Source organism: Fusarium proliferatum (assembly GCF_900067095.1).
Source record: "Fusarium proliferatum ET1 genome assembly, contig: FPRO_scaffold001, whole genome shotgun sequence".
NCBI lineage: Eukaryota > Fungi > Ascomycota > Sordariomycetes > Hypocreales > Nectriaceae > Fusarium > Fusarium proliferatum.
Genome location: NW_022194790.1, coordinates 6,097,084 through 6,120,955, shown reverse-complemented (window position 1 = coordinate 6,120,955; position 23,872 = coordinate 6,097,084). Strand labels below are relative to the sequence as shown.

At 48.0% G+C, this 23,872-nt stretch overlaps 9 protein-coding genes across 9 annotated transcripts; 3 read left to right on the top strand and 6 right to left on the bottom strand.

The window, feature by feature from the left end:
• Positions 1–1,877: 1,877 nt before the first annotated feature.
• FPRO_00092 (uncharacterized protein) lies at positions 1,878–3,575 on the top strand (the record flags this gene model as incomplete). The annotated part of the gene is made up of 1 exon (XM_031225776.1): positions 1,878–3,575. One exon carries the CDS (start codon positions 1,878–1,880, stop codon positions 3,573–3,575), a length of 1,698 nt encoding a protein of 565 aa, XP_031076378.1.
• A 1,032-nt stretch (positions 3,576–4,607) lies between these two features.
• FPRO_00093 (uncharacterized protein) lies at positions 4,608–5,210 on the bottom strand (the record flags this gene model as incomplete). Its single annotated transcript, XM_031225775.1, has 1 exon — positions 4,608–5,210. One exon carries the CDS (start codon positions 5,208–5,210, stop codon positions 4,608–4,610), a length of 603 nt encoding a protein of 200 aa, XP_031076377.1.
• A 4,223-nt stretch (positions 5,211–9,433) lies between these two features.
• On the bottom strand, positions 9,434–10,228 carry FPRO_00094 (uncharacterized protein; the record flags this gene model as incomplete). Its single annotated transcript, XM_031225774.1, has 1 exon — positions 9,434–10,228. One exon carries the CDS (start codon positions 10,226–10,228, stop codon positions 9,434–9,436), a length of 795 nt encoding a protein of 264 aa, XP_031076376.1.
• Positions 10,229–12,025: 1,797 nt separating this feature from the next.
• FPRO_00095 (uncharacterized protein) lies at positions 12,026–12,885 on the bottom strand (the record flags this gene model as incomplete). Its single annotated transcript, XM_031225772.1, has 2 exons — positions 12,026–12,745; positions 12,814–12,885. The coding sequence occupies 2 exons, from the start codon at positions 12,883–12,885 to the stop codon at positions 12,026–12,028; spliced, it is 792 nt and encodes a 263-aa protein (XP_031076375.1).
• A 1,687-nt stretch (positions 12,886–14,572) lies between these two features.
• On the bottom strand, positions 14,573–15,552 carry FPRO_00096 (uncharacterized protein; the record flags this gene model as incomplete). The annotated part of the gene is made up of 3 exons (XM_031225771.1): positions 14,573–15,141; positions 15,202–15,273; positions 15,348–15,552. The coding sequence occupies 3 exons, from the start codon at positions 15,550–15,552 to the stop codon at positions 14,573–14,575; spliced, it is 846 nt and encodes a 281-aa protein (XP_031076374.1).
• Positions 15,553–16,289: 737 nt separating this feature from the next.
• FPRO_00097 (uncharacterized protein) lies at positions 16,290–17,185 on the top strand (the record flags this gene model as incomplete). The annotated part of the gene is made up of 3 exons (XM_031225770.1): positions 16,290–16,434; positions 16,486–17,021; positions 17,075–17,185. 3 exons carry the CDS (start codon positions 16,290–16,292, stop codon positions 17,183–17,185), a joined length of 792 nt encoding a protein of 263 aa, XP_031076373.1.
• Positions 17,186–17,438: 253 nt separating this feature from the next.
• Positions 17,439–20,016, bottom strand: FPRO_00098 (uncharacterized protein; the record flags this gene model as incomplete). The annotated part of the gene is made up of 4 exons (XM_031225769.1): positions 17,439–18,148; positions 18,206–19,098; positions 19,155–19,674; positions 19,761–20,016. 4 exons carry the CDS (start codon positions 20,014–20,016, stop codon positions 17,439–17,441), a joined length of 2,379 nt encoding a protein of 792 aa, XP_031076372.1.
• A 458-nt stretch (positions 20,017–20,474) lies between these two features.
• FPRO_00099 (uncharacterized protein) lies at positions 20,475–22,151 on the bottom strand (the record flags this gene model as incomplete). The annotated part of the gene is made up of 5 exons (XM_031225768.1): positions 20,475–20,670; positions 20,742–21,384; positions 21,444–21,712; positions 21,770–22,002; positions 22,053–22,151. 5 exons carry the CDS (start codon positions 22,149–22,151, stop codon positions 20,475–20,477), a joined length of 1,440 nt encoding a protein of 479 aa, XP_031076371.1.
• A 510-nt stretch (positions 22,152–22,661) lies between these two features.
• FPRO_00100 (uncharacterized protein) lies at positions 22,662–23,830 on the top strand (the record flags this gene model as incomplete). Its single annotated transcript, XM_031225767.1, has 3 exons — positions 22,662–23,157; positions 23,214–23,480; positions 23,547–23,830. The coding sequence occupies 3 exons, from the start codon at positions 22,662–22,664 to the stop codon at positions 23,828–23,830; spliced, it is 1,047 nt and encodes a 348-aa protein (XP_031076370.1).
• Between the last annotated feature and the right edge of the window lie 42 nt (positions 23,831–23,872).

The following is a 23,872-nucleotide window of genomic DNA, read 5'->3' as shown; positions in this document are numbered from 1 at the left end:
CTCCATGGCCATGCAGGCCCGAAGTGGGAATACGGGCGCTTGCATACAAAACATAGCAGGGTGAGGTCATTCCGGATCTGCCCAAACGGGAACTGACAGGGCGGTCAGTCGATGGGTGGTTGGATGAGAGAGAGTCTTTTGGGCAGAAAGCGCGTGCGTTTTGGTAGTGGATCAGAGACATGGTTGTTGGACATCCGAGATACCCAGGCGGCTCGGTTCCAAAAATACAGCTGCAGTAGAAACGCTGTGCCGATCATTTCATGATGTGGCCTGTCGTAAAAAACGGAGTTACTGTAGTGCAGGTGGACATGGGGTCGAGTTGACCCTGGATAGGCCGCTGAATAAGAAACGGTTCTAACAATAACTAAATGTCTTGGAGAGAATCAAGGTTCACGCACACGAAACATGCACAAGGCCTCGTGTTTGCGACGCACGACTCCGCTGAGGTGCTGTGACTGTGTGCTATTATTGGATCTCTCTGGCCACTCAGCGGCTATAAACAGAAATCGAGGGGCCTGCACGTCTTGGTTGGTTGGGATGATCCCTGCAAGTTTAAGCCCTCATCGAATCATCCAGTCGTCGTCTGCCAAGATGGTCTAGATTAGATCTCCCCCCAAAAAAAAGTCCAACCACGTCAATTCACGATTCTGTGCATTAGTTTTTTACGAGATGGAACTGAGAATAGAATGTTCTGAGGTTTTTTTTTTATTCTTGCAGAAGAAGCGGGACGTGATTCTTTTCTTAGGTATATGCCCCGTTCAAGTCAACCAACAACCTCGTGTTCGGCATCATTTATCCAGCGGGGAAAGACAAGAGAAAATAGATCTGGAAGAGATGGAAATGATATGGGTTGAAGCGCTTGAGAATAATTGCAAGACATGATCGTCATTGATCCTCGAAGCAAATCTTGACCTGAAACAAATGGCTTGGGGATCTGGCGCTTATTGAACCCCGTTTGTTAGCGCGCGGTTCGTTGGGGCTAAGGGCTTTTTGAAAGACGCCACCGAGGCCACTGGAATGCGGGCTGCGGATGAACCGTCGACGCCACGTCGCACCATCAGCTAGACTACCCTGGACATAGCGAGGAAATTGTAGATTCAATGAAACATTGTTTCTAACTCTATCATATCAATTACCTTTGCTGATGTGAGCGTCTATGTAGAGTAGATAGTGTAAAGAGGGTTAATTCTATGCAAGCCATGAGTCGATAGGCGCTTTGTAAGCTGTCTTATGTTTAGTTAGCTCATCGGTCGCCCGTGTTACACGTGTCTTTTCCGACGCATTTGGGTCAGGCTGAAGGATAATGGTATCGACTTACCACATGTTTTGTACATACAAAATTGATCTCTTATCAATAATCGTCTCTCGATCATTACCATAAAAAGCTTCCAACGCTCCTCTTGCCACACTCAAGGCAAAATCTGGAAACACATAATTTCCATTACCCGATTAAGTCAAGCCTGATGCAAGCACCTAACACTTTAAGCTCGACGTGTAGCCTTTTCAAAGCACCCAAATGGCTTGGTTTTCGCCACGATGGCTTTGAAATAAAGCCTCTAAAGGAATACATATCGACTCGAAGCCTATCTGGAAACTTCAGGGATGGAGAACCTTCCGATGAACGCTGGAAATATATAGGAGCCAGCACCCAAAGCTTACTGACTTTCGGGTTGATAGAGGCTGTGACTGAGAATCAGGTCCCGGAACACGAACTCCTCAAAAGAGGCAATGGTGGAATACTTGTTTTGTCACTGGATAACCTCCCCAGAATCATTCAGAAGTGGCTTGCCTGCATACGACAAACTGAATTGGAACCACGCCGGCTATGGTTGAAACGAGCGCGGGCCAGTCTCGTCCAAGCACATTCTATGATGATCATGTTTCTCACCTCGCGTTTTGCCATATTCGATTCTTTGGGTGATGATCAGCAACCAATGGTCATATTCATCGCTCTAGTCGGCGAGGCTCTTACCAATGCGATGAACACGGTTCACTGCGACTCTCGGCCACCGACACCGTTGTCTTGGTCTATGGTACTGGTAGAGGATTACCGACACAAAGTGCGAGAGTCGATGCTTCAATCCAATTGGTGTCCCTTCACTATCGAGTATTTCCTCAATACTAAATCTGTCTCTTGTGTAAAGTACGTTAGTGAACATAGTCCACCGTCGGATGGAAAAGATCATGCTACATGTCAGCGAATTAAGTGTGTGGCGAACCGAGTCGACGACAGCACCTACACTCAACAGCACACTCAGTCCTGCAAGGAGTCCGCTTCAAAGGACTGCAAATTTGAAAAGCCTGCCCTTGGTCAAGTCGAAAACCTCATTTCTCGGAACCAAGTCCCTGTCATTCGCATAGCCAACAGGTCTGAGGACGCTTTGGGGGGCTTGGAGGTACTCAAATCATCAGACTTGGCTTACGTAGCTATCTCCCACGTCTGGGCTGATGGACTTGGGAGCAATACTGAGACTGGACTCCCCACTTGTCAATTAGCCCGACTAGCAGCCATGGTATTCAAGTCAAACCCAGAAGGGGCATTCTGGATTGACAGCTTATGCATTCCCCAAGCAAGGGAGCACCGTAAGAAAGCCATAAGGATGATGGCACGCACCTATAAGGAAGCAAAGGCTGTACTGGTTCTGGACAGCGGCCTGCAGCGTTGTTTGTCATCGGATCCGGAGGCTTCAAGGCTGCTATACGTCTTGACCTCTGGTTGGATGGGTCGACTCTGGACACTGCAAGAAGCTGTATTAGCTGACAAGGTATTATTTTGCTTCGCCGACGCTCTCGTGCCATTGAGAGACTTGATTCCAAACAGGGAGAACTTGGAATTATATCCATATATGGGGGATATGGCGGCAGAGATTTTCCGTTTAATCAAGCAGAGCCAGTACAAAGATCTCAAGATTGGCGATGTTTCCCGATCGCTTCGCTGGAGAGACACCAGCAGGGCCTCGGACGAGACACTGGCAATCGCGAGCTTACTGGGTGTAGATCCTGGGATCCTCCTAGAACTACCAGCCCAGGAACGTATGATAAGGCTATTCGAAGAGCTAAGGGAGGTTCCAAGAAACATTGTTTTTCTTGGAGGAGACAAGACAGATATACCGGGCTATCGATGGGCCCCAAAGTCGTTTATGGGGGCTCATGGGGGAAGTCTTGGGGGGCGAGATCTCTCTACATATGAAAACGACGGAATCTGCACCCCTTATGGCCTTGAAGCTACATACATGTCCTTTTATTTCCGCAAACAAACGCTACAGGCCAGGAGCTCCTGGAAATTGTGGCATCCAGAGACCAGAAAGAGTTTTGAAGTTCGCGGCTTGTCAGATTCGGAAGAAGAGTACGAATGCGACATGCTGCTAACAAACGAACCGCTGCCGAAGGGGAGCGCGTCACCTTGCATCAGCGTTCTGAGGACCGCTAACCCGAAGAAGCTTGAGGATGGTTCGTTCATGGTTCCTTGCCAGTACAAGCAAAGAGTGGTTTTGGTTGATTTAGTCAAGGATAGTAGTAGTGAAGAGGCTATCTCCTTGCAAGGAATGGGGAGGATTAAAGTATGTATTTCCTAGAGCACTTGTATGATTTCATTGAGTTTTGTTTCGAAAGACAATATGTGGAGCCGTCTAGTCATGATGTCAAGCAGGACCGGGAATGCCCAGGTAGGAATGATGAAGCTGAGGAAGTCCAACGCTCTGCGTTCAAGAGGTTGGTGTATTTAATCACACTCATCTTGCTCTTTGGCTACTCTTTTGCGCCTTCCCGGCTGCGTCGGCTTTTCTCTCCAAACTGTCCCACCGCTTCTCCACTACACCACTTCGTCTTGCTGATTCCGGGTTCGTCAATTTAACATGCCAGTCCTCTACCATGGCGATTAATCTTTAATTTGACTTTATATCAAGCGCTGCGATGCCTTGAAAGCTTGCCCAACTCCAGCTTCGTCCTATGTATTTGTCGATAGGTTGAGGTTTCGGTCTCCATCCACTGAAGTGGACATGTTCACAAGCTTCTTTCACTTCAGGGCTAATTAGTAATCTCTCGTTACTGATTAGCACTTTTAGAAGCCTTGTAGCTTCGGTCTGGATAGTGCTGGTGACATATTGGTTGCGTTGTCAGGATGCGTTGTAGTGTGTTGTGATTTTTGAAGTATATAGAAAGTAATTAATTGACCTTAAATTCTCTAAAAACTCCTAGCCATAGCCATAATTTATAGCCCCAGTAGTAGTAAAACTCGAAGTAATATTTTTACCAAGGCTGCATTTTAGTTATACAAGCTATAGGAAGTCTATTACTTTCCTTAATATTATTGAACTAAATTAAAATTTAAAGTAGAATCAGTAAATATTATTTAGTATATATATATAAAGTAAGTAATACTATTAAGGAGAAAACAAGTATAACTTTAATATAACTATACTATAGAAATAAATCTAATTCAGTCCAATAAGGGTACCTTAATCTAGCCAAGGTATCTATCTCAGTTGCCGCCCTGATGTTACGATTCGTGCCCGTAACAGCGCTACAAAGCTTCTATAAGCAGCTGTACACACTACTGTTATTGCTGCAATAGCAGTTATAGCCCAGTCTTTGGTTAGGTATGACCGTTAGACCTGACATGTTCCCTTAATTCCAGTATCGTAACCCTCATAAGGCCCAACAACTCGCTGTTCCAGACTGGCAGTCTTATAACACCACTTGAAATTATAATCGAATGTGAAGGCCTGGCAATTGTCATCTGCATTGCAAAGGTCTGCGCAAGCTTGGGTATTGTCGGCGTTAACATAATCCACTAGGCTATAGATGACCACATCGCATTGAATCTTGATGGTGCCAACGCATTGATCCGGGATGCACCTAAGCGGCGCTGAAGTTGTGGTCGTGGCTGGTTCGGTAGTAGTTGTATCTGCGATCGACGTGACGAAGGTAGTGGTGCTTGGCTCGACAGTGGCTGCAGAGGTGGTGTCGGAGGCAGCCTCTGTACTCGTCTCTGCAAGGCTAGTCTCGACTGTGATGTCGGTCGAAGTAGATTCAGCCAGAGTGGTTGAGGGCGCAGTAGTGGTTGGCTCAAGCAATGTAGTCTCTGTGGTGGAGGCCGCAGAGCTGGTCTCAGAGAGCGAGAGCGAGATGGAGCTTCCAGGCTTGCATGGTCCCGCAGATATAATGCTAGCGACTGCACAGAATACAAAAACAGAATGAAGGGCAACCATAATGAGTGGTTTTTAAGTAACGAGTGGACGTCAGATAGATTGACTGGGCAAGAGTAAAGGCTAACAAAACAACAGAGAAGTTAGGAAATGGGAAGCGTCTCCTTAATTAGTTGTTTTTTAGCCTATATTTCTAAACAATGTGCGATTTTGTATTAGTAATTTTAATGTAAAACCAATAGTCTTATATTAAACCATACTAGTAAACCTAATATAGAGTAGTCTTATACTAAACTATATTAGTAAAATTAATAGTCTTATGTAAAGCCCACATAACCCTTAACTCAGTTTTTAATTAGTTCTCTAGCCAAGCTGGTTTTTTCCTCTTAAGATCCTGCCAAGCCATTTCTTGTACCATCACGCTTGACCATAGTCCTGCCACATACTCATCTTTAAGCAGACAGCCTAAGGTACTGGCGATGCCACTTATAGCCAGGAACCTACATATAGGTTTGGTCAAATACCGTCCACCGTAGTTCCAGATCATAGAAGACCAAATCTGGAGAGCTTTGCAAGCGGAACACCGATAATACATACCAGGGCTTAAGTTACAGTAACGCCTATTTGACCTACACCCATCCTCATCTACTATACCGTGCCGACATTCAAAATACATTTGCTCTATGTTATAATAAATCGTACGCGCAGATAAGAAACGGCTCCTGCAGTGCCTATACACGCTTTAAAAGGGGCTTGTGGAAAAATTCGGAATTGTAATAGAGAAGCTCGTCGCTATTCGCACCAAGTTGCACGTCAACGAGTCCAATACCTGGTATTCTCAAGCTGTCACTAATACGCAACAGACAAACGTAGAAACAACCCTCAGCCAAGTCTCTAGTATAGCTCGCCGCAATTACCACGTATACATTAGAGTACACCTCCATCATTCAAGACGACTTACGCGCCCAGTCTTCAGGGTTATCCTAAATAATATAAAGACTGTCTATCTAAAGAAATAGGATACCAAGATATCTTGATACCGCGACCGCATCTCGAAAAGTATTGGGCAGGTCTGTAACGAATATACCAGATATATATGCGTAATGCAAGGTTTGAGTTGTGGTTAATATTAGTACTTTACCCTAGTAGTGCGATAAAGATGCATACTTTCCCACAGTGCCTGCATCAGGCTCGATAAGCTTGATGCTCCTGTCACTAATGCAGCTAACAGTAAGTATATGTAAGGGTAGAGTTATATGACTATAATAGCACTTCTCGTGGTTATCCTGGCTATTTTTAAGCCATAAGATTACAATAAGGAGGGCTCTAGGTGACCTAAAATCCTCACAAAATGGCCTTAAGTAAAGTTCTCTAGCCAAAAGACTAGCTTCATTAGCTGTAAAAGTAACGCTTCCTAGCAGTAACGCTAGTCATCACTATATGGGATAAAAACAACAAATCCAGGCCCTCTCCCAAACCTCTGGGTCACAAATAATCTCTTATTTGGCAAAGCAGAATCGTATTGTGAGCTAAGTGCCTTATGGGGGATTTCCTGTTTTCCTAGCCGAGCGTCGATCGTTCCAATTTTCAACGGCGGTCTAAACGATAGTGCACAGAGAGCAGTTTAGTGCAGCGGACTCTGCCAATGAATCGAGGCTATCCTGCCAGGAAACCCCGAGCTCGTTGTCGATTTTAGTCTCCCTGTCTTCCTGTTTGATCTTGAGCACGTTTATCTGACTTTTGTCGAAGGCTCGACAAAATTGATCCCATCTTGGGTGTGCCGGCAAAGCGGAAAAGTCGATGGCACGGCAATAATCGCACAAGGCCATGGTTGAGAATTACGTAGGTGACTTATATTTGAAAGTCGACCGTTTTTCTCAACTGGAGTTTTATGTAAAATATGGCGAGAGATCCGATAACATATGCATACGTGGTATGATAATGAAAAGCTTCGACAACCATGGCCGCGTCACCACAATTCATGCCAAATATTCCGTTTGTTCTCCTTGTTGCCTCGTTTCCGCCTTGATGTAAGAAGCGCCATTACTTGATGACCTATCAAAGTGTAGTGGCGGCTTGCATACATGCATCGGGGTTGGTCGGATAGGGAAGCAACTGCACAAGTTCGGTCTTTTCCGACCGACATAAAAGTAATTACTCATATTTATTCATACCTCGGACTTGTAGTTGCGAAACTACTTCTCAGGGTCAAATATGTCGTTTTGGTGCGGCGACTAACGACCTTGCTGCAGAACCATGGGGTTAAGGGCTTAACTACCAACAATGGTTGTTGAGCGAAGCTATGAGCCAGTTGCCCACTGTCAGCTATCGGCTGTCAGCTATGACAGGACTCCGATACTGGACTGACCAATGAGCCACTCTAACTCCCTGTCGTGATACGTGCATGCCCTGTTATTGCCGTCATTTCTACAACTGCCCAGGCTCAGTGGAGACGACCTTCACTGCCTCGGCAAATCAGATAGATAGAATGCTTGAAAGAACGAAAAGTGATGGAGGGCCTCATTTTCAACCCTGCGGGTCAAAGCACTCGCCGATTCTAGTCAGTTGTCCATGCAAGCGGCAAAGGGTAACTTATCGGATATGGCTATTTGTAAGCTAGTCGCCAGGGCAGCTTTTATGACGATCATTACGGAGGCCCCTTCAAAGAAAACAAGCGTCACTAGACGTCGAGAAATAAAATAAATAGCCACCAGCCCAACTAGGCAGATTATGGGAGCAGCATCGTCTTTGAGATCGGTCTCATACTATGAGCATTCTGTGATATACTTATCAAGACCTGGATATTCCATAGTCATGGCCTCAAGTTTTTCTGGCCTCATCGCACCCATATTACCTAGTCCATACACCCAGTGCCTCGAGATTTGGTTGAGGAGGGACCAGAGTACATATCTGGAGTTACTGCAGGTATTTTATTGACTTTATTTTCAATTATTTAATGAATTCAGCCTACAGACATTCAATCTCGTATAGATATTGATAAATCGGAAGTTCCAGTTCATAACAGGGAAAGGTTAGCCAACGTCACACTTTGACATCACCGCTCTTGGCATTTAAACCCTCAGATTGAAGTACGATTGCGAGGCTTACTTACACATATTAATATGGACTTTTGTTTGAGCAATTGATAATTATCCTGCTATTACTCTTTATATCAATGAAGACATTCCGAAAGGCTTAGTTTCCGAGGTTATGGAGAACAGAGGTCAGCGGGAATAAACTCAATTTTGACTTTATAATATTGGGGACTGCTGAAAAGCCGTTTCACATGCCGAGGTTACCCATAGCCCCTGTGGTTGCCATACCTTAGAGTTTGAAGATCTGTCCCTTCTGAGAATAAAGATAGTCCAAAAGGCCAAACTATAAGATCAAGCTTTAGGCAGCTGCCAAAGGAAATAACATCCACGGCAGTTGAGACAGAAGATATTCCGTCTAACAGCTAGCTGAAGCTAGTTCATATGTATCGTACATCGACCAATAGCTTAACTGGGGCCGAAACCCCGGTAGTTTATCAATCAGCGATAGTCAAACTGGAGATGTTTTGGCTTTTCTCTGGGGCTGATTTTGAGGCTAGCTAGCTCGCTCGGAACGCTATGAGCCAATGATCGACGAAGCCCCATCAGACATCTCAGGGTCTCGGGCCGAGACAGCATCATGGTTTTTAAACTTCTGCTAAGATCAACTGGTTTTGGCTCTCTGACGACCTTCTAGAATAAGCTTAGAAGACGGCGTAGTGAGATGAAACTTGGGGCGTCGTCCTGTTTCGGTCATGAGAGCAATGGGGCTTAGCAGGCTTCAATAAAGTAAACCGTCTTGGTTCGTGTAGAAATATCAACCTTCGCAAAAGCCATGATCCTAGAGTCAACGCGCGTTTCGTGTCTCGAGTCAGTAGAGGCACAGAGCTCACACATGTCTACGACGGATGGTACAGTCGAAACAAAGATCTGCAGTCAGCACGATCAACGTCACAAAGACATGTGAGCTCAGCCTATCTGGACTGTACTTAACAAAATTCTGTAGAAACTTGTTCAGATAGCGACGCCAGAGTGATGAGATAATATAACAGTCTTGTTATTAAGTATGCAACTTGAAATGGTCAGATTACCTAGTCGCTATCAAATGCCGTCTAATATGCAAAGATGCCTTCATTCAACGAGTTATCGCTTGCTGCACGCGCCGTAAACCCAGTAGTTATGTCCCTGGCCCGTCTAAAATTTACCCCGAACCCGTTTTTTTGACCATTTTTAAATGAAATTCTTGTGCTCCATCTAATCAGAGTCCTCCTCCTCAGGCATCGGCCGAGGATTGCAGATGATTGTGCCAGCCCACGTGATGAGATTCCCCTCCTTGCCATCTCGCGTATCGATGCTCTCGCAGCCGCCCTGTGCGGCAACGGGTGCTTGTGAGAGGACCTTTGCGAAGAAGTTCTTGGCGGCTTCGTTGCCGGCTTCCCACTGGAAGACAACACACTCGTCCATCTTGTCGCCGGGTTCTTTTCCGGGTGCGACGACGGGGACTAGTTGGTGTCGTCGTCGCTCACGAGGTAGATCCCACCATGAATTCATGACTGCCGTCCAGAGCTCAGTACCGTATCCCTGGCGGCGGAACTCTGGTTTGATGAGGAACTCGGCTTCTGGCCAACCAGAGATCGAGGACGACATGGCTAGGACGTCTGGCAGGCCACCCTCGCCTATGAGCTCATTGGTCGATTTAAGAAAGGCGCCAAACCACCAGTGGCTTTGGTCGTCCTGAACCAGAGAATGGAGTTGTCGTTCAGTCTCGTCCTTGTCTTTGGTTGCGCGGCCGCGAGCTGTTGAGTGGTTCTGGATATCAGGGCGTTTGCGAAGCTCATGGAATGCATCCAGGTCGTTCATTGTGAGAGGTCGGATAAGCAGACGCTCAGTCTCTAGTGGGGGCCGGTCCGAAGCGCTGGGAATGGGTCGCTCCGGCAGAGTGACAGAGTAGCTGAACCATGGCGTCATGCCAAGGTTCTCAAAATCCTCAGCGCTGACGAAGACCTCGAGAGGGGGAAGGGCGTGATGAAGAGGTGCCATCGTTTCCATAATGAAGCTGTTGTCAACAAATTGTAGACACTAGTGGATGGGAACGAGCTTTTGGATGAATTCTGGAATTGGGGTAGAAATGAAACTAGTCAAGCAGGAGGGAATAAATAAGTGCCGAGGCCTGTCTCTTTTAAAAGGATTGTCTCGTATGATGTCGATTTGGTTAGCGACGTTACATAGTAACACGGCAGAAATGAGCGGTGAGTTGTTCTCGCATTTCAGTTCTGACAGGCCCCAAACGCGAAAAAAGCCGTTGGACTGGAGAAAAACAAGCCCCAGGGAATGAGGATTTCACATGCAGGGATTGCGCGTCGGTTAAGAAAATATGTTCCTGTAGCTAGGGTCCTCCCCCTCCCAGTGGACTGCACCTCGCAAATAACAAAACACAACATGACTCCACCAGGATTCTGCGGTATTTGATTTGTCTCCGTTCTTTTTGCACAGTGAGACACGCCAGAAGAGGAACAGAGTTACCTCCTGAAACTGGATACAGAGGGTAGGACTGCCGAGACTACGGTTTGTTTGGGTTTGGGGCGGGATGCATGCAAGGCGAGAGAACAACGCTAGCGTAGCACTCGGACCCCTGACACGTATTGAGGGTCACTGGCGTGTTTGGCAGGACAAGGCTCAGTACCGGGTATTTCTGGTGGTCAGCGTTGCAGCTGTTGGTTGTAATGGCGTTGGGCCTGTGCATATCTTTACTGCAAACTGCTTAAACACAGACCGGAATACAGTGCCGTTCGCCATTGCTCTTTGGGCGTTGAGCTTGGGATACTGAGGCGTCGATCACGATGGTCTGATAGGTGCCGTGTCTCACTTTGAGTCAACAGAGACAGTGTTTATTGGTCGCATGAATCAGCTGATGTCAAAGCACTGCGATGCGAGATGTTGAATCGCCTCATTGACGAACCAACAATGATACCCTACAGGCCATGTTCATATCGCGCGGTCATTCCCCGTCCCTGAGAAAACAACATGTTATAGATCACATCAGCGGGTATGAGAGGTCCACAGGTCAGAATGATCGTCGAGGTATTCCTTGCGCGTTTCGCTCGGGAAAATTGCATCCGTTGGGTGCATTTTCGTAAAGAAGGGTATGCGAGATGACGGCTTCTAACGGTGTACATCGCCTACCAAGCATTCTAAACCACCACAGCTTCATATCCCGAATCATGGAAATAAGGCAGAATACTAAATATCCAAGCTTTCGGTAGACATAGGGCTGACACATATCCCATTCCACCCATTATCAACAGTTCACTCACCTCGTATCGACTATACCCGAGCAATAGCCTTAAAACCGTTCGGATCCGCAACCCCCTCTCCGCACACGCACACGGTGCAGTGCGGCCCCTGTCACATCATCCCGCGCCGGCGCGCACCTATTTAGGGGGAACAGGCTAGGTAACACCCGCCCCTAGAAGATTCCAGTAAAAATCAAATCACACTGTCAAGAAAACACGCGCATGACTGTGCCGCTCGCCCCGTGACAAGCCCGGCCCTTCTTCCCAATATCACGGTACCGGTAAGCTAAGCCTCTAGGGTTCCTGTCAACTGCAACGTCGTAAGTAATAAGACGTGAAACACGAGTGGGGGTCTGTTATACCGAGGACATATTGCTCCAGATTGTAATTATTTTCTCACGTGTATTTGGCCGTATAGTCACTGTCACACCGCAATCTACGAGTGAGAGACAACTATTCTCTATGCAACTCTGTCATGTATCATGGTAACGTCTCATTATAACATATCCACTATATATCCCAGAACCAACAACCAACAACCCTCGAGCCAACATCAAGCAAATGGCAAATCCTGTCGGTTAGACGAAGAATCACACCCTGCGAACCGCCACCAATCCTGATGCGTACGAACAAACAGCCACCGAATAGCAACGAGCGCAATCCAAGGAAGGGGAGGGAAATCCGCCCAGATGCCGCCCTCGAAGTCCTTATCGTGAAGAATCAACGCCAGCGGCAGAATCTCGTTCCGATGAGATGCTTTCTTCATGGCGTTAGAGCCTATCTCGGCCCCTGTCTTCTCGAACCACGCTCCCCAGTCGCACTTGTCGGCGTACTTCTTGAGCCCGACAAGGGTGTCGATTTCGTTGTGCAGGTGTGTTGTGAGGGAGGGCATGAATGAGTCGATGATTTCTCTGACCTTGGAGCCGTCGAGGTCTTGGTTGCCTTTGCGGACTTTCTCGATATAGGTTGTGAAGCGATCTAGGCCTTCGTGGAATAGGTGGTGCTCCTCGATGTTGGCGTCCATGAGGCCTGGCACACCGGTGATTCTGTTGATTTCCGGAAAGATCTTTTCTTCTTCAATGTCGTGATGTTCTTGAATTTCTTGGCTCCACGCCCATGCGAAGCTTGCAAAGTCCACCTTGTCTTTTTGCGTTCCTTTCTCGGCGACATTGATTGCTTGAAGGTATATGGCGTTGACGCCGCGCAGGAATAGGTTATGGACGACAGCCATGCCTGCAGCACATTTTCGAGCACCTTCAGCGCGTTTTTCAAGCTATGTTTGAGTCGGATCATTAGTAACTGTATCGTCGTGGGCTGAGTAGCTTTTTCCAGAATTCATACCGAGTCACCTGCTTTTGACGCGCTGATGAGCTCAAAAGGGCCGTCAACCCACGGCTTCTTGGGAGCTTCCATGATAATATGCCACAGAAAATAACAATAAGCCTAATATTTCGAAAGACAGCGCATTACTTATATGCTCAATATAAGAGGTGCAGCAACATATTAGTGCTGACGTGGGATGTCTGGAGAGTAATCGGTAGGGCAACCAATCATGGAGTTGATCTTGTATCTAACGTGCATCTTTTTCATCCCGACTTTAATTTCCTATAAATTGAAGCTGTGACATCAAGAAAAACACCCAGTCGCGTGTCATACTGTTCCTCTTTCCAACGATTTTGATTCTGGCTTGCACTGCTCTATGTCTTTGAGAGCTGGATATTTGCAGCGCTGGACGCCTGAGCAGGATGATCTCACAATAGCCTCATGGTCCAAGCTTGCTGACTCAGATCTAATGGAGAACTGCTCACAGGCTACTGTTTATCCTGAAGCTTATCGGGCCAATGTCATCGCTCCAAGTGGAATCTGTAAAATCCTTGCTTAGTCGATGCTCAGACCAGACGTGTCTCGACACTCCTAAATACTGGGTCAGAAGTCCCCGCCGAGAAGCGACCCCAAGCGGGATCATAATGGTTCCGATATCCGATAAAATCAGCTGAAGGAGAAATACAATGTGACCAAATTCATTAGAATTCAATGAAGTGTATGTTAAATATGGCTTTATATAATTAGGGCCTGGAAAAATAAACCGACAGGGAATCCGAATGCCCATTGCTCAAGGTCAGCCGGGACGTGATGGTTATGTATAGGGTAAGTTTGTCACTGAAGCCAGAGTCACTATGATTTGCTCAAGAGATCGAAAGCAGCTGTTATGTCTCGAGTCTGGTTGTAAAAAGATCAGTGAAGCTCATAGTTATAGCTCTTTAAGTTATGTAGCTGTTAAAATTGTTGTCTGGGTCCGCGTTTTGCATGTACCAGAGGGAGATGCCTCTGTGCAATTCTTCCCGCTTTGCGTCTGAACCATGAGCTTGAGAAACTTTAGTTAGTCAGCGGAACCAATCTAAAAATAGGTCCAGGACCAAACCCATCACGTGTCACAGCCGGTGCCTCGGCTTCTTTTGTTCCGAGTCTTATCAGATCAGATCAGAACATCGCGCCCGACTCATAAAATCCGAGTCCCGCCAAGTCAAGACAACATAACTACCGATTGTTAACTCTTGGAATCTTCCTGATTCTGCCAAGCCCATCTCAGCTTGACCAAGTTCTCTAGTGGCGCGCGCCGTTGAATGTCACAAGCAATAGCGGCGACTTTGACCCAGCGCTAATATTTCCGCGCTATTTAGATGGAGCCTGTCAGAGCCAATGATGCGTATTCCGTCCCCACCGCACAGACGTTTAGGCGAACTTTCCGTCGTCTTGGCAGAACGCCAAAGTTGTTGTCTCTACGCGTGGAGACGCAGGTATCGTGATAGCGTGACCTGCGGGATTGGGCGCTATTGTCTTGGGCATCTGATGTATCGTTGCCTCTACCACGCTTGGCCAGCCACAACTGGGGCTGGCTTTAGGTGCAGAGCAAAGAGCAAAGAACATCACGCCATGTTATCGATACAAAGAAAGGGAGCATCAGGAGTAACAGGATAACGTTATGTTCGTTACTACATGAATTGATCACTAATTACATTATCGTATCCTCCAATCATGACCAGCATCGCGTATACGGTCAGAAATCCTGCAACAGGGAACGTTCTTGAGAACAATCCCTTTAGATGCTAGTGCCAGAAGCACCATCCGTAGCCAATTGATGCTTGCGCGCGTTATCCTCCATGCGAGCAATTCGCGAGTTCCTCTTAGCCTGCTGTCTACGACGCAAGAAGAACAGAATCGCCCCAGCGATCAAGACAACACCAGCGATAGAACCAATAACAATACCAGCAATAGCTCCACCACTCAACTTATTCGACTTGCCCGACTTGCTCTCTGCCTCAGAAGCATCAGAGCTTTCAGAAGATGTAGACGGGTGAGTAGCAGTTGGGCTGGGTCCAACAGTCGCACCAGCTGCCTTGTCATCATCACCGGGTTCAGTGGCGTTGAAGCAGGGAATCTCAAACTTGAACTCGGACTTTGTGACAAAGGTGATATCAGCGCAGGCGTAGAAGGTCTGGTTGTGAGGTGCGTCCCAGTCTGCGCGGTAGATGATCTGCAGAGTTGCGTTGTCGCCGGCTGAGACCTTGGAGGGGGCATCGGGGACTTGAACGCAGGTGTGACCTGGGTCGAGATCTGTGATGCTCTTTTCCTGAATCAGGGTTTCAAAGTCATCGTTGGACTTGGGGTCTACAGAAAGCAAAGTAAATCAGTATTGTCAACAGACAGTTGAAAGATGAGGCTGCTGACCTTCTGAGTACGAGATGCTGATCTTGGTATTGTAGTAATCATCCTGAGCGACCAGAGAGACAGCACCGCCAGCTAAAGAACAAAGTTAGTGAATTTTCTAGCAAAACAATCGTGTCAAGAACAAATGAGTTAAGAGGCTGACGTACTCATGGGAAAGTTGGTTCTGTTCCCAGCAGATGCTCGTGAACCGCAAGGAGCCTTGTTGTCCATGTCCCCAGACCAAACACGGTCCGGGGGCCACATGAAAGCGGCAGGTCCCATGTCCTCATCCTTGACAGTGGCATCCGTAGGAATGTCATCTTGCCCAAAGGCAAAAGACGCCAGAGCCAGAACGAGCAGATTCTTCAACATGATGACTGAGACGACGGAGTGACAAGAACAGCACAAGACGAGGCAGAGGCTCCTAGAAGACTGTGGTTACTGTTCTCTTCCAAAGATGAGGGGAAATCATGCTCGTAATATACACCATTTCACGGATACACCATCTTCACCTGGTACATGTGACACTGCGGGACTTTTGAACCGCCAAGTAGCACACTGAACCCTTTGAGGCAAGAGAAAATGCACTACGACTTGGCCGTTGACATCTGATTGACCCATCCGGCAATCGTGTGCCACCTAAATCCGGTGAACATCAACCTCCCCCTGCTTATCAGATGATCAGATAAGATTTTGATGCATCCCGACGCTCCCATTGGCGCGACGCGCTAACCGAGGACCGCAGCTAGAGCACTTTGGGGCTAACTGCGAGGATTAAAGTTGGTGCGATATCGGATATACAGGTCTAGAGTATGCACTTTATCTTGGCATCAGGTCATGAAATGCTGGCCTGGCCAATCAGTGGTGTTGAGGGTGTAGCTAGGTCTTCGGTGTTCTCGGAATGGGACGGATAATTGACCGGAATGCAATTTCCTGCTTTGCGCTGGACATGGGAAGGACTTGTGATTTAAGCTTAGCTGAGAACAATTGGCCTGTGCTATTGGGATCGTGCAGCTATATAGCCTTGGTCCTCCTTCCATTCGTCTCTTCTCATCAACTCACAGCTTCATCAACCAAGTCCTCCAATCGTTAGACTTCACTCGTTCAAAATGCATTCTCTCGCTGCCTACACTCTTTTGGCTTCTGCCTCTCTTGCTGTCGCCATTGATCCCCGCTTCGAGTTCCCCGACACTGTCCCCCTCGTCAAGCGTCAGCAGCCTGGTACCCCTCAGTACGCCTGCCACGAAGACTGCGGTAAGTAACCCTCACAATCACTCCCAGGACTTTTTTAACGACAGAGTGTAGGTCTCTTGATCACCCTCGCTCGCGATGACAGTGACTACTGCGACAGCGATGAGTGGAACGAGCGCTACGGCCGCTGCATGTCGTGCGCCAACACGTACGACATCTGGAAGTACTACGGCAGCGGCGTAGGCAGAGTTGCTCAGTCGTGCGGTCTTACCCCCAAGCCTAGCCCCTCTGGCTCCTCTGGTGCTGCTTCTACTACCGCTGAGGAGAAGCCTTCTTCCACTGCTGCTGAGGCTAAGCCCTCGACTACTGCTGTCGAGAAGCCTGCTACCACTGCGGTCGAGGAGGCTGAGACTACTAAGGCTGAGGAGCAGGCTACTGCTACTGAGGAAGCTGAGGAGGAGGCCACCTCTGAGCATGAGCATGAGGAGACTGAGCAGGCTCACACTTCTACTGAGGCTGGGCAATCTGAAGCTCATGAGCATACTACTCTTGCTACTCACGCTGCTGAGACTACTCATGCTGCTAATCCTACCAAGACTCATGAGGCTGGCCATACTTCTGTTGATGAGGTTGGAACCGTTGGTGTTACTGTAAGAGACCATTCATCCTATATTCCTGTATAAGCCACTAACGATACCTCTAGGCTACATCGACTCCTCTTCCTTCACATGTCATCGTCAACGGCGCTGCCAAGCAGGTTGGTATCTCCACTGCTATGGTCGCCATCGTCTGGGCCTTGGTCGGTCTCTACTAGGGAATTGGTACCTAAAAGTATTGGGGAAGGCATTTTCTGACGGGTGGGAATGAGTGCATGAGTAATGGACTTATGCTGCAAGAGGATTCAGGGTATTTTCGCTTCTATATTTAATTTTAATTGATCATTTAATTTCACTACACTCTTCGCAGAGAGGTTACACATCTTCCTGCCTACAATCCGGTGTGGAGATTGAAGACCGGCAGCTAAACCTCGAATCGTGTTGCGTTTCCATAGCGATCGAATTATAGAATTAAACATTTGGTAAGCTCCACAAAAAATCCCATGATCTATCTTCTGGCTCGGCCATGTCAGGGTCATCAGTGGCGAAGCCGAATGGAGCCATGCTTGGATCAAATGGCAGTGCAAGCCAGTTATCCACAGCCGGCAACGACAGATCTCCTAGTGATTCATCCACTGGGGGCATGCTATTGTCGAATATCCATTGAGAGGTTTGATCTACTGCACGTATTCCCTGAGGAATCGTAGTTGGGACCAAGCTTTGCCTGTACTTCTCCAGATGCATGTCCAACAACTCTCCATACCTAGAAGCTAGATGCATCTCGTCGAGTTTACTATTCCTCAAACCTCGGATACTTCTCTCCAAGATTCCAAGGGAAGTCTCCAGATCTGTTGTTCGGATCCCAAGACTTAGGGCTTTTAGAAGGAAAATAGAAACCATGATGATGCGGAGGAATACTCGAACAGGGCAGAATCGGAGCGTACCAGCCTCGAAAAGCCTGTTGACCGATTCGAGAGCCTGGCATGATGAGTCTATAACTTCTCTGATGAAGGAGTAGTCTATTGCAGTGATAGACGACTGAAGAACATCGGTGTCGATGGAATTTGGCGGTCTTTTACCAAGAACTCGATCAACGGCGGCCTGAATTCCAAACGAGTTCATAAAAGCCCGCAGATAATTGAACTCAATGGCCAAGTCTTCGTAAGCATGAGGACATAAATCTGAAGTGAGAAGCCGTTAGCACAGAACGATCTGAGAATGAAGTGGGCATGGCGTACTCTCGTGGCTGAGGTGGGTTGTCTTCCATCCTGCCAGCTGTTTCTGGAAGTGCTTGATGATGTTGACGTATCTACAACTACCAAGAATCTCTCGAATCCCTGTCGCCGAAGGACACAGAACATCGATCATTGTTCGTGTAAGATTGGTCAAGTCAAGCCATGCTATTACTATAGCCGAGTCGCCTTGCTCGTCTCTTCTGGAAGACTCTGACATAAAGCGCGACACAGAAGTGGGCATCATAGAAGGACATCCTAGTCGACTGGACTGCTGCTCCAGAAATATATAAAGCAGATCGCGTAATCGTGTCTGCTGGGCTTTGAATCCCGGTGGTTTTGCAGATGTATCACCTCTTTCGCCATCATCGCAGAGACCAAGTTCGAGAGCCAAGGACTGCACACAGCCTAGTAACATCCAAGACATACGATCCGAGGTTTTGGCGGGTAGTATAACATCTCTAAGCCACTGAGCTTCGTTGTCGTCAGTAGTGTCTGCCTGATTGTCGAATTGATCATCCCGGGGATCGAAGTCGGTGAGCAAAGTAGATGAGTCCCAGCCGTCTGAAGCCGGCGGTAGATGTATCGCTTGCGGGTGCCACTCTATGATCAGCAACAGAGCTTCTATGGATCCTCGGGTTCTTGTCTTGGCTTTGGATCGCTTTTCTTGGCCAAAGATAATCCTCATGACGAGATGCTGACAGTGCTCCCATAATCGATGGTGGACAATAGTGCTCCTGGCCAGACCGCCGTGGCCACTCAAGACGTGGTATCGGGATGATATCATGAGGATGACACAGCAGAGGAGAGGCTCCTGTGTGATTAGCTTGTAGTGTTTTTCGTGGCTTAGGTCAAAGCCTCTCGACACGGGAGATAGTGGCGCTAGGTTTTGCTGAAATCTGACAATGAGATAGTGAGTTATGATCTTGCTTTCATTTGGAACGATGGTACTTACAGGTCAACGTAGTTGACTGCTTCTTCGGCCGTGAACCAGCCCATTCTGACAAACCGGAAAGCCCGCCATACTGTCAAGGGACTGAGAGAAACGGGGGAACTGTGGTTGGGTCTAGATGCCATGACGGAGGCAGTTGTTCCAGGACTCAACGTCTCCGCGGTACGATGCAGTGTATGCCGCGTCATAGGCCCTTGATTGTTCGGTGAGGCACCATCCCTGTTCGCGTGTTCGATCGCAGGCTGGTACAAAAGCCGCAGCGCGTCGTTACCGTTGGAAACAAGTGTAGTAGTGATTTCACATGCAGGTCCAGTGGAGCTTATAGACGGTGAAGCTTCGTTCATTACAGCTTGCTGCTGGCGTTCGTGCAGTCCACTACGCACTGGTATAGAAATGTCTGGGAATGTCAAGTCATTGCTATCGTCGAGCATCTGTGATGGCTCTTCCGTAAATGTGTCTCGGCTCATATTGGCTTGAGCCAGCGAGGTACTGGCCATTGTAACACCATGTTCTGAACCCACAGCTGGCAGGAGACAATACCACATTAGCAAAATTGCAAAGGGTGAAGAGATGGATACAGGGGCTGAGGCTAGAGATAGAGACACCTACCTTGATCCGATGATCCTCTCCTATCGAGAGTCTTGCTCCTTTTCCGATGAGAGCGCTCATCACTGAACACGCATTCTTTGACTTCTCGTTGACATCTCAAACATGACGCGCCAGGTTTGTCCACGATGCAGCGGATCTTCTTCTTCCGACACAACTCGCAAGCGTGGTAGCCCCGGCGGAAATCACGCACGCGCCGTCTGCGAGAGGGACCACCACTATCGGGCAAAGTGGGCTGGGTTTGTGCGTCAGCGTCCATGGGTGCTTTTCTGCGTGAAGGGAGTTGCCTGAGGGTCGATTGTCCGAGAATCCTGAGAATCGGAAAGTGGCGGATGATGACGTATATAAGTATCTCTTTGCCGAATGTCGCTAATCATTTAGCGACGGACTAATTCATGAGGCTAGCTTGGCGTCGTGCGGGGGAAAGACGAGCTAAGTCCAGGTTTGTTTTGGGGCGACATGAGAAATCTTAGCCGGGTAATGGCTTCCGAATGAACACTAAAGATAACAAAGATTGACTACGCGATGATTCTCTGCAACAGGGCGCACATGATTTATCAACGAAGAAAGGCCGAGCTTATGATTGTAATATTGCAGTGCTCGCATCTTGTACTGTTGAAAAGAATAACTAACTCACTATGGAATGGATCACGCTCAAGCAGGCCAACTTAGTCGAAGAATTGTACATCATCCTAACAAACCAGAACAACCACTATGTTATGTGAGGTAGCGGAAGTTCTTGTTCTTGTCACCAAGCTCAGTAACATCAACAGCCATATCGGAATCGACGGGGCCATATTCCCGGTCCCTTCTCTTGTTCTCATGTTCCAAAGCAAAGTGCAGGCCCAATGCAAGGACAGAGATCAGTCCGGTCAATCCACAGCCAATGGCAGTGCCACGAAGGTAGAGAGGTCTGTTCAAGCATTGTGTTAGTATACGCACGCCCAATTATGAGGTTTCGAAATGAGCAACAGGGAGACTCACCCGTCAGAACTGGGAAATACAACACTGCTGACAAAAGAAGAGCATTGACCAAAGGTAGCTAGAATCGCTAGTCCCGCACCCTTCTTCGAGTCTCCTCCCTGATTGTTAAGCAGCCAGGTGATGTTGATGGCGAGCGCAGGAAATACTCCACAAGACGCAAGAAATATGGCGGCATATCGCGTTGCCTTATTAGACTCATCTTGAACAACGACCAACATGAGGTAGCCAATAAATCCAATGAACGCGCTGCCGCCGACAACATATCCTCTCTTGCCATACCTATCGCTCACCAAAGCTGCCAGCACGCAGCAGAGGAAGGCTAGAAAGTATGGTGGTGCCGTGAGGCCCTGTGCCGTGACGGATGAATATCCCATATCGCGGACAATCGTCGGAAGAAAGTTGGAAAGGCCGGCGAAAGAATAGTTACAGCAGAAATGGATGACGGTATGGATATAGTTTTGGTAGTCTCTAAGGCCAGCAAATATTTGGTTCCAGCGAACTCCAGTCTTCTTGGTGCGATCGCGGACCTGGAGCCGTTCTACAGCGTAGGTGGCATCTTTCTCGGATAGGTATTTGGCTTTGTCTGGGGAATCTGCTAAGAAGAACCAAGCGACGAGGGAGAAGGCTACAGTGGGAGCGCCCTCTATAACAGACTAGTCAGAAAGCTGTAACACAGAGGGTTATGAGCATGTTGCCACTTACCGATGATAAAGAGATATCTCCAAGGCTCCAGTGAGCCACTGATATGCGTGATTCCGTACGCCAATGCAGAAGCGAAGCAATTCGCCAACGGCGACATCCCCAGGAGGAGAGAAACACGAAAACCGAGCTCATCACGACGGTAAAACAAAGACAGGAAATACGGGGCACCAGCACCAAATGCAGCCTCAAATACACCAAGCAGCGCCCGGCAAGCAATAAGCCCACCGAGGTTATGCACAGCACCGGCACACATGGCTGCCGTTCCCCAACTACAAGAGACACACTGTTAGTGCCAACCATGGTTATTGAGATACAGCCTTGCTTACCAAACGCAAAGCCCGGCGACGTATTTGCTCGCGGGGAGGATCTTCCAGAAAAGGCTGGTCCACTCGAAGCAAACGTAGCAGATGTAGAACGCGTTTAGGACCCAAGCCCACTCAGAGTCGCTGAGACCAAGGTCATCTTTTGCGCCGGCGGTTTTGGCGTTGCCGATATTTCCTCGGTCGAGATAGGATAGGATGTATAGGCAGCAGACGATGGGGAGAAGACGGCGGTCAAACTAGATAACTGTTAGGACAGATGTTATATGTAGCATTGGTAGTAGCTTACTGTATTCTTGATACGCTTATTGGCCTCCTCGGGAACATCAACGCGTTGCTGTTCCTGGTCTTCTGTTGCATGTTCAAGTTCCTCCGTGCCCAAGGACATCTTGTGTTCAGACTCTAGGTGATTCATCATGACAGTGTACCGAAAGGCGAATTAGAGATGGAGACAAAACTTGATGGATTGAGAGTTGGGGATGGATCCTTCTCGAGGATTTCAGTGGGTTTTAGTAGTCGAGAGATGGGCTATCGATCTTGAAGCGCTTTGACCATATCATCGACAGATCCCGTCAGTCTCCGGGACTCAAGGTTTGTAGCTCGCAGAAAGGGGTGCATCTGATCTCGGAACCAGATCCAAGATGCGGGGTCCCCGCATACCCCAGGTTTTCTGAGAACTATCCGGGGGAATATCGTTAGATCCGGAGCAGAGCATGCTCCGGATAGCGGAGTATCCGTCACTTTCCGTGCATATCCGGATCCCAACCAGCGCCGAACCTTTGCCTATCTAGACTTTACGTATATAAGATGTTCAGCAAACGTCCCCGTTTCTACTGATTATCATCAACCATCTCAACATCCAAACAACACATATCAGCATCAAATACTCCCATTCACAATGTCCAAGTCAATCGTCAACAGCACCCCCTACCCCTTCCAGTTCAACCCCCCAACCCTGCAAAAGCCTGGCAAGCCCGGACAGATCGCGGATGTAACTGGCACTCTGAAGAATGTCCGCGGCAAGATCCCATCTGTCCACGCCTCAGCCCTTCGCACCATGATGCTTGAAGCCCACAATGATCCTACAAAGATTCTCGCCCATTGCTGCAGCTACGATGGTCTTTCATCACGACTCTGTGAGGAAGCTGGTTTTCCAATGATCTTCCTCGCTGGGTATGCTGTATCTAGTGCCTACGGTCTTCCTGACACTGGTTATATCGCTATGGCTGAGGTATGCGATAAGATTCAGGAAACTGTAAGGCAGGTCTCTGTGCCTGTTATGGCAGATGGAGATACAGGCTACGGCAGCCCGCTGAACGTTAAACGAACCGTGGAGAGTTATGCCCACGCCGGCGCGGCTGGAATCATGATTGAGGATCAAACATGGCCAAAGCGTAAGTCTTGCGACAGCCCTTCCTGCAATAGAATCATGTAAAGCTAACTGCCTTAGGCTGTGGTCATACCAAGGGAAAGTCTGTGGTCTCTCGTGGTGAAGCATACGCCCGTATCCAGGCTGCTTGTGACGCTCGTGATCAAGGCAAAGATATTTTTATCCTAGCTAGAACCGACGCGCTGATCCATGGCTGGGAAGAAGCTTTGAGCCGTGCGAAGGAATTCAAGAGGATCGGTGTCGATGCCGTTTTTGTCGAGGCCCTTCCCGATCGTGAGTCTATGCGTCGATGTGTAGAGGAGATTGGCATCCCCACATTTGCAAACAGTAAGTTATGTCCGTTGGCTGAAGTTCTCCTCAAATCATATGAATCGTGCTAACTTATGGTGTTAGTCATCGAAGGAGGAAAGACTGAGAATCTGTCTGCAAAGGACCTTGCAGAACTGGGATTCTGTGCTGTGGCTTATCCCTGGACGCTTGTCGCTGCGAAGCTCAAGAGTATTCGCGAGACACTGGAAGAACTGAAAAAGAGTATGACCGTTGGAAAGCCGCCTATGATACTTTCATACAACGAAGTTTGTGAGGGCGTTGGATTCAATAAGTATTGGGATCTGGAGGAACGTTATAAGTTCAAGGATGATGGCCTCGTGACTGACTCCACAAACGGTCATTCTTAGTCGCCATATCTAGTACAAAAGGCCAGAGATCTACTATGTACC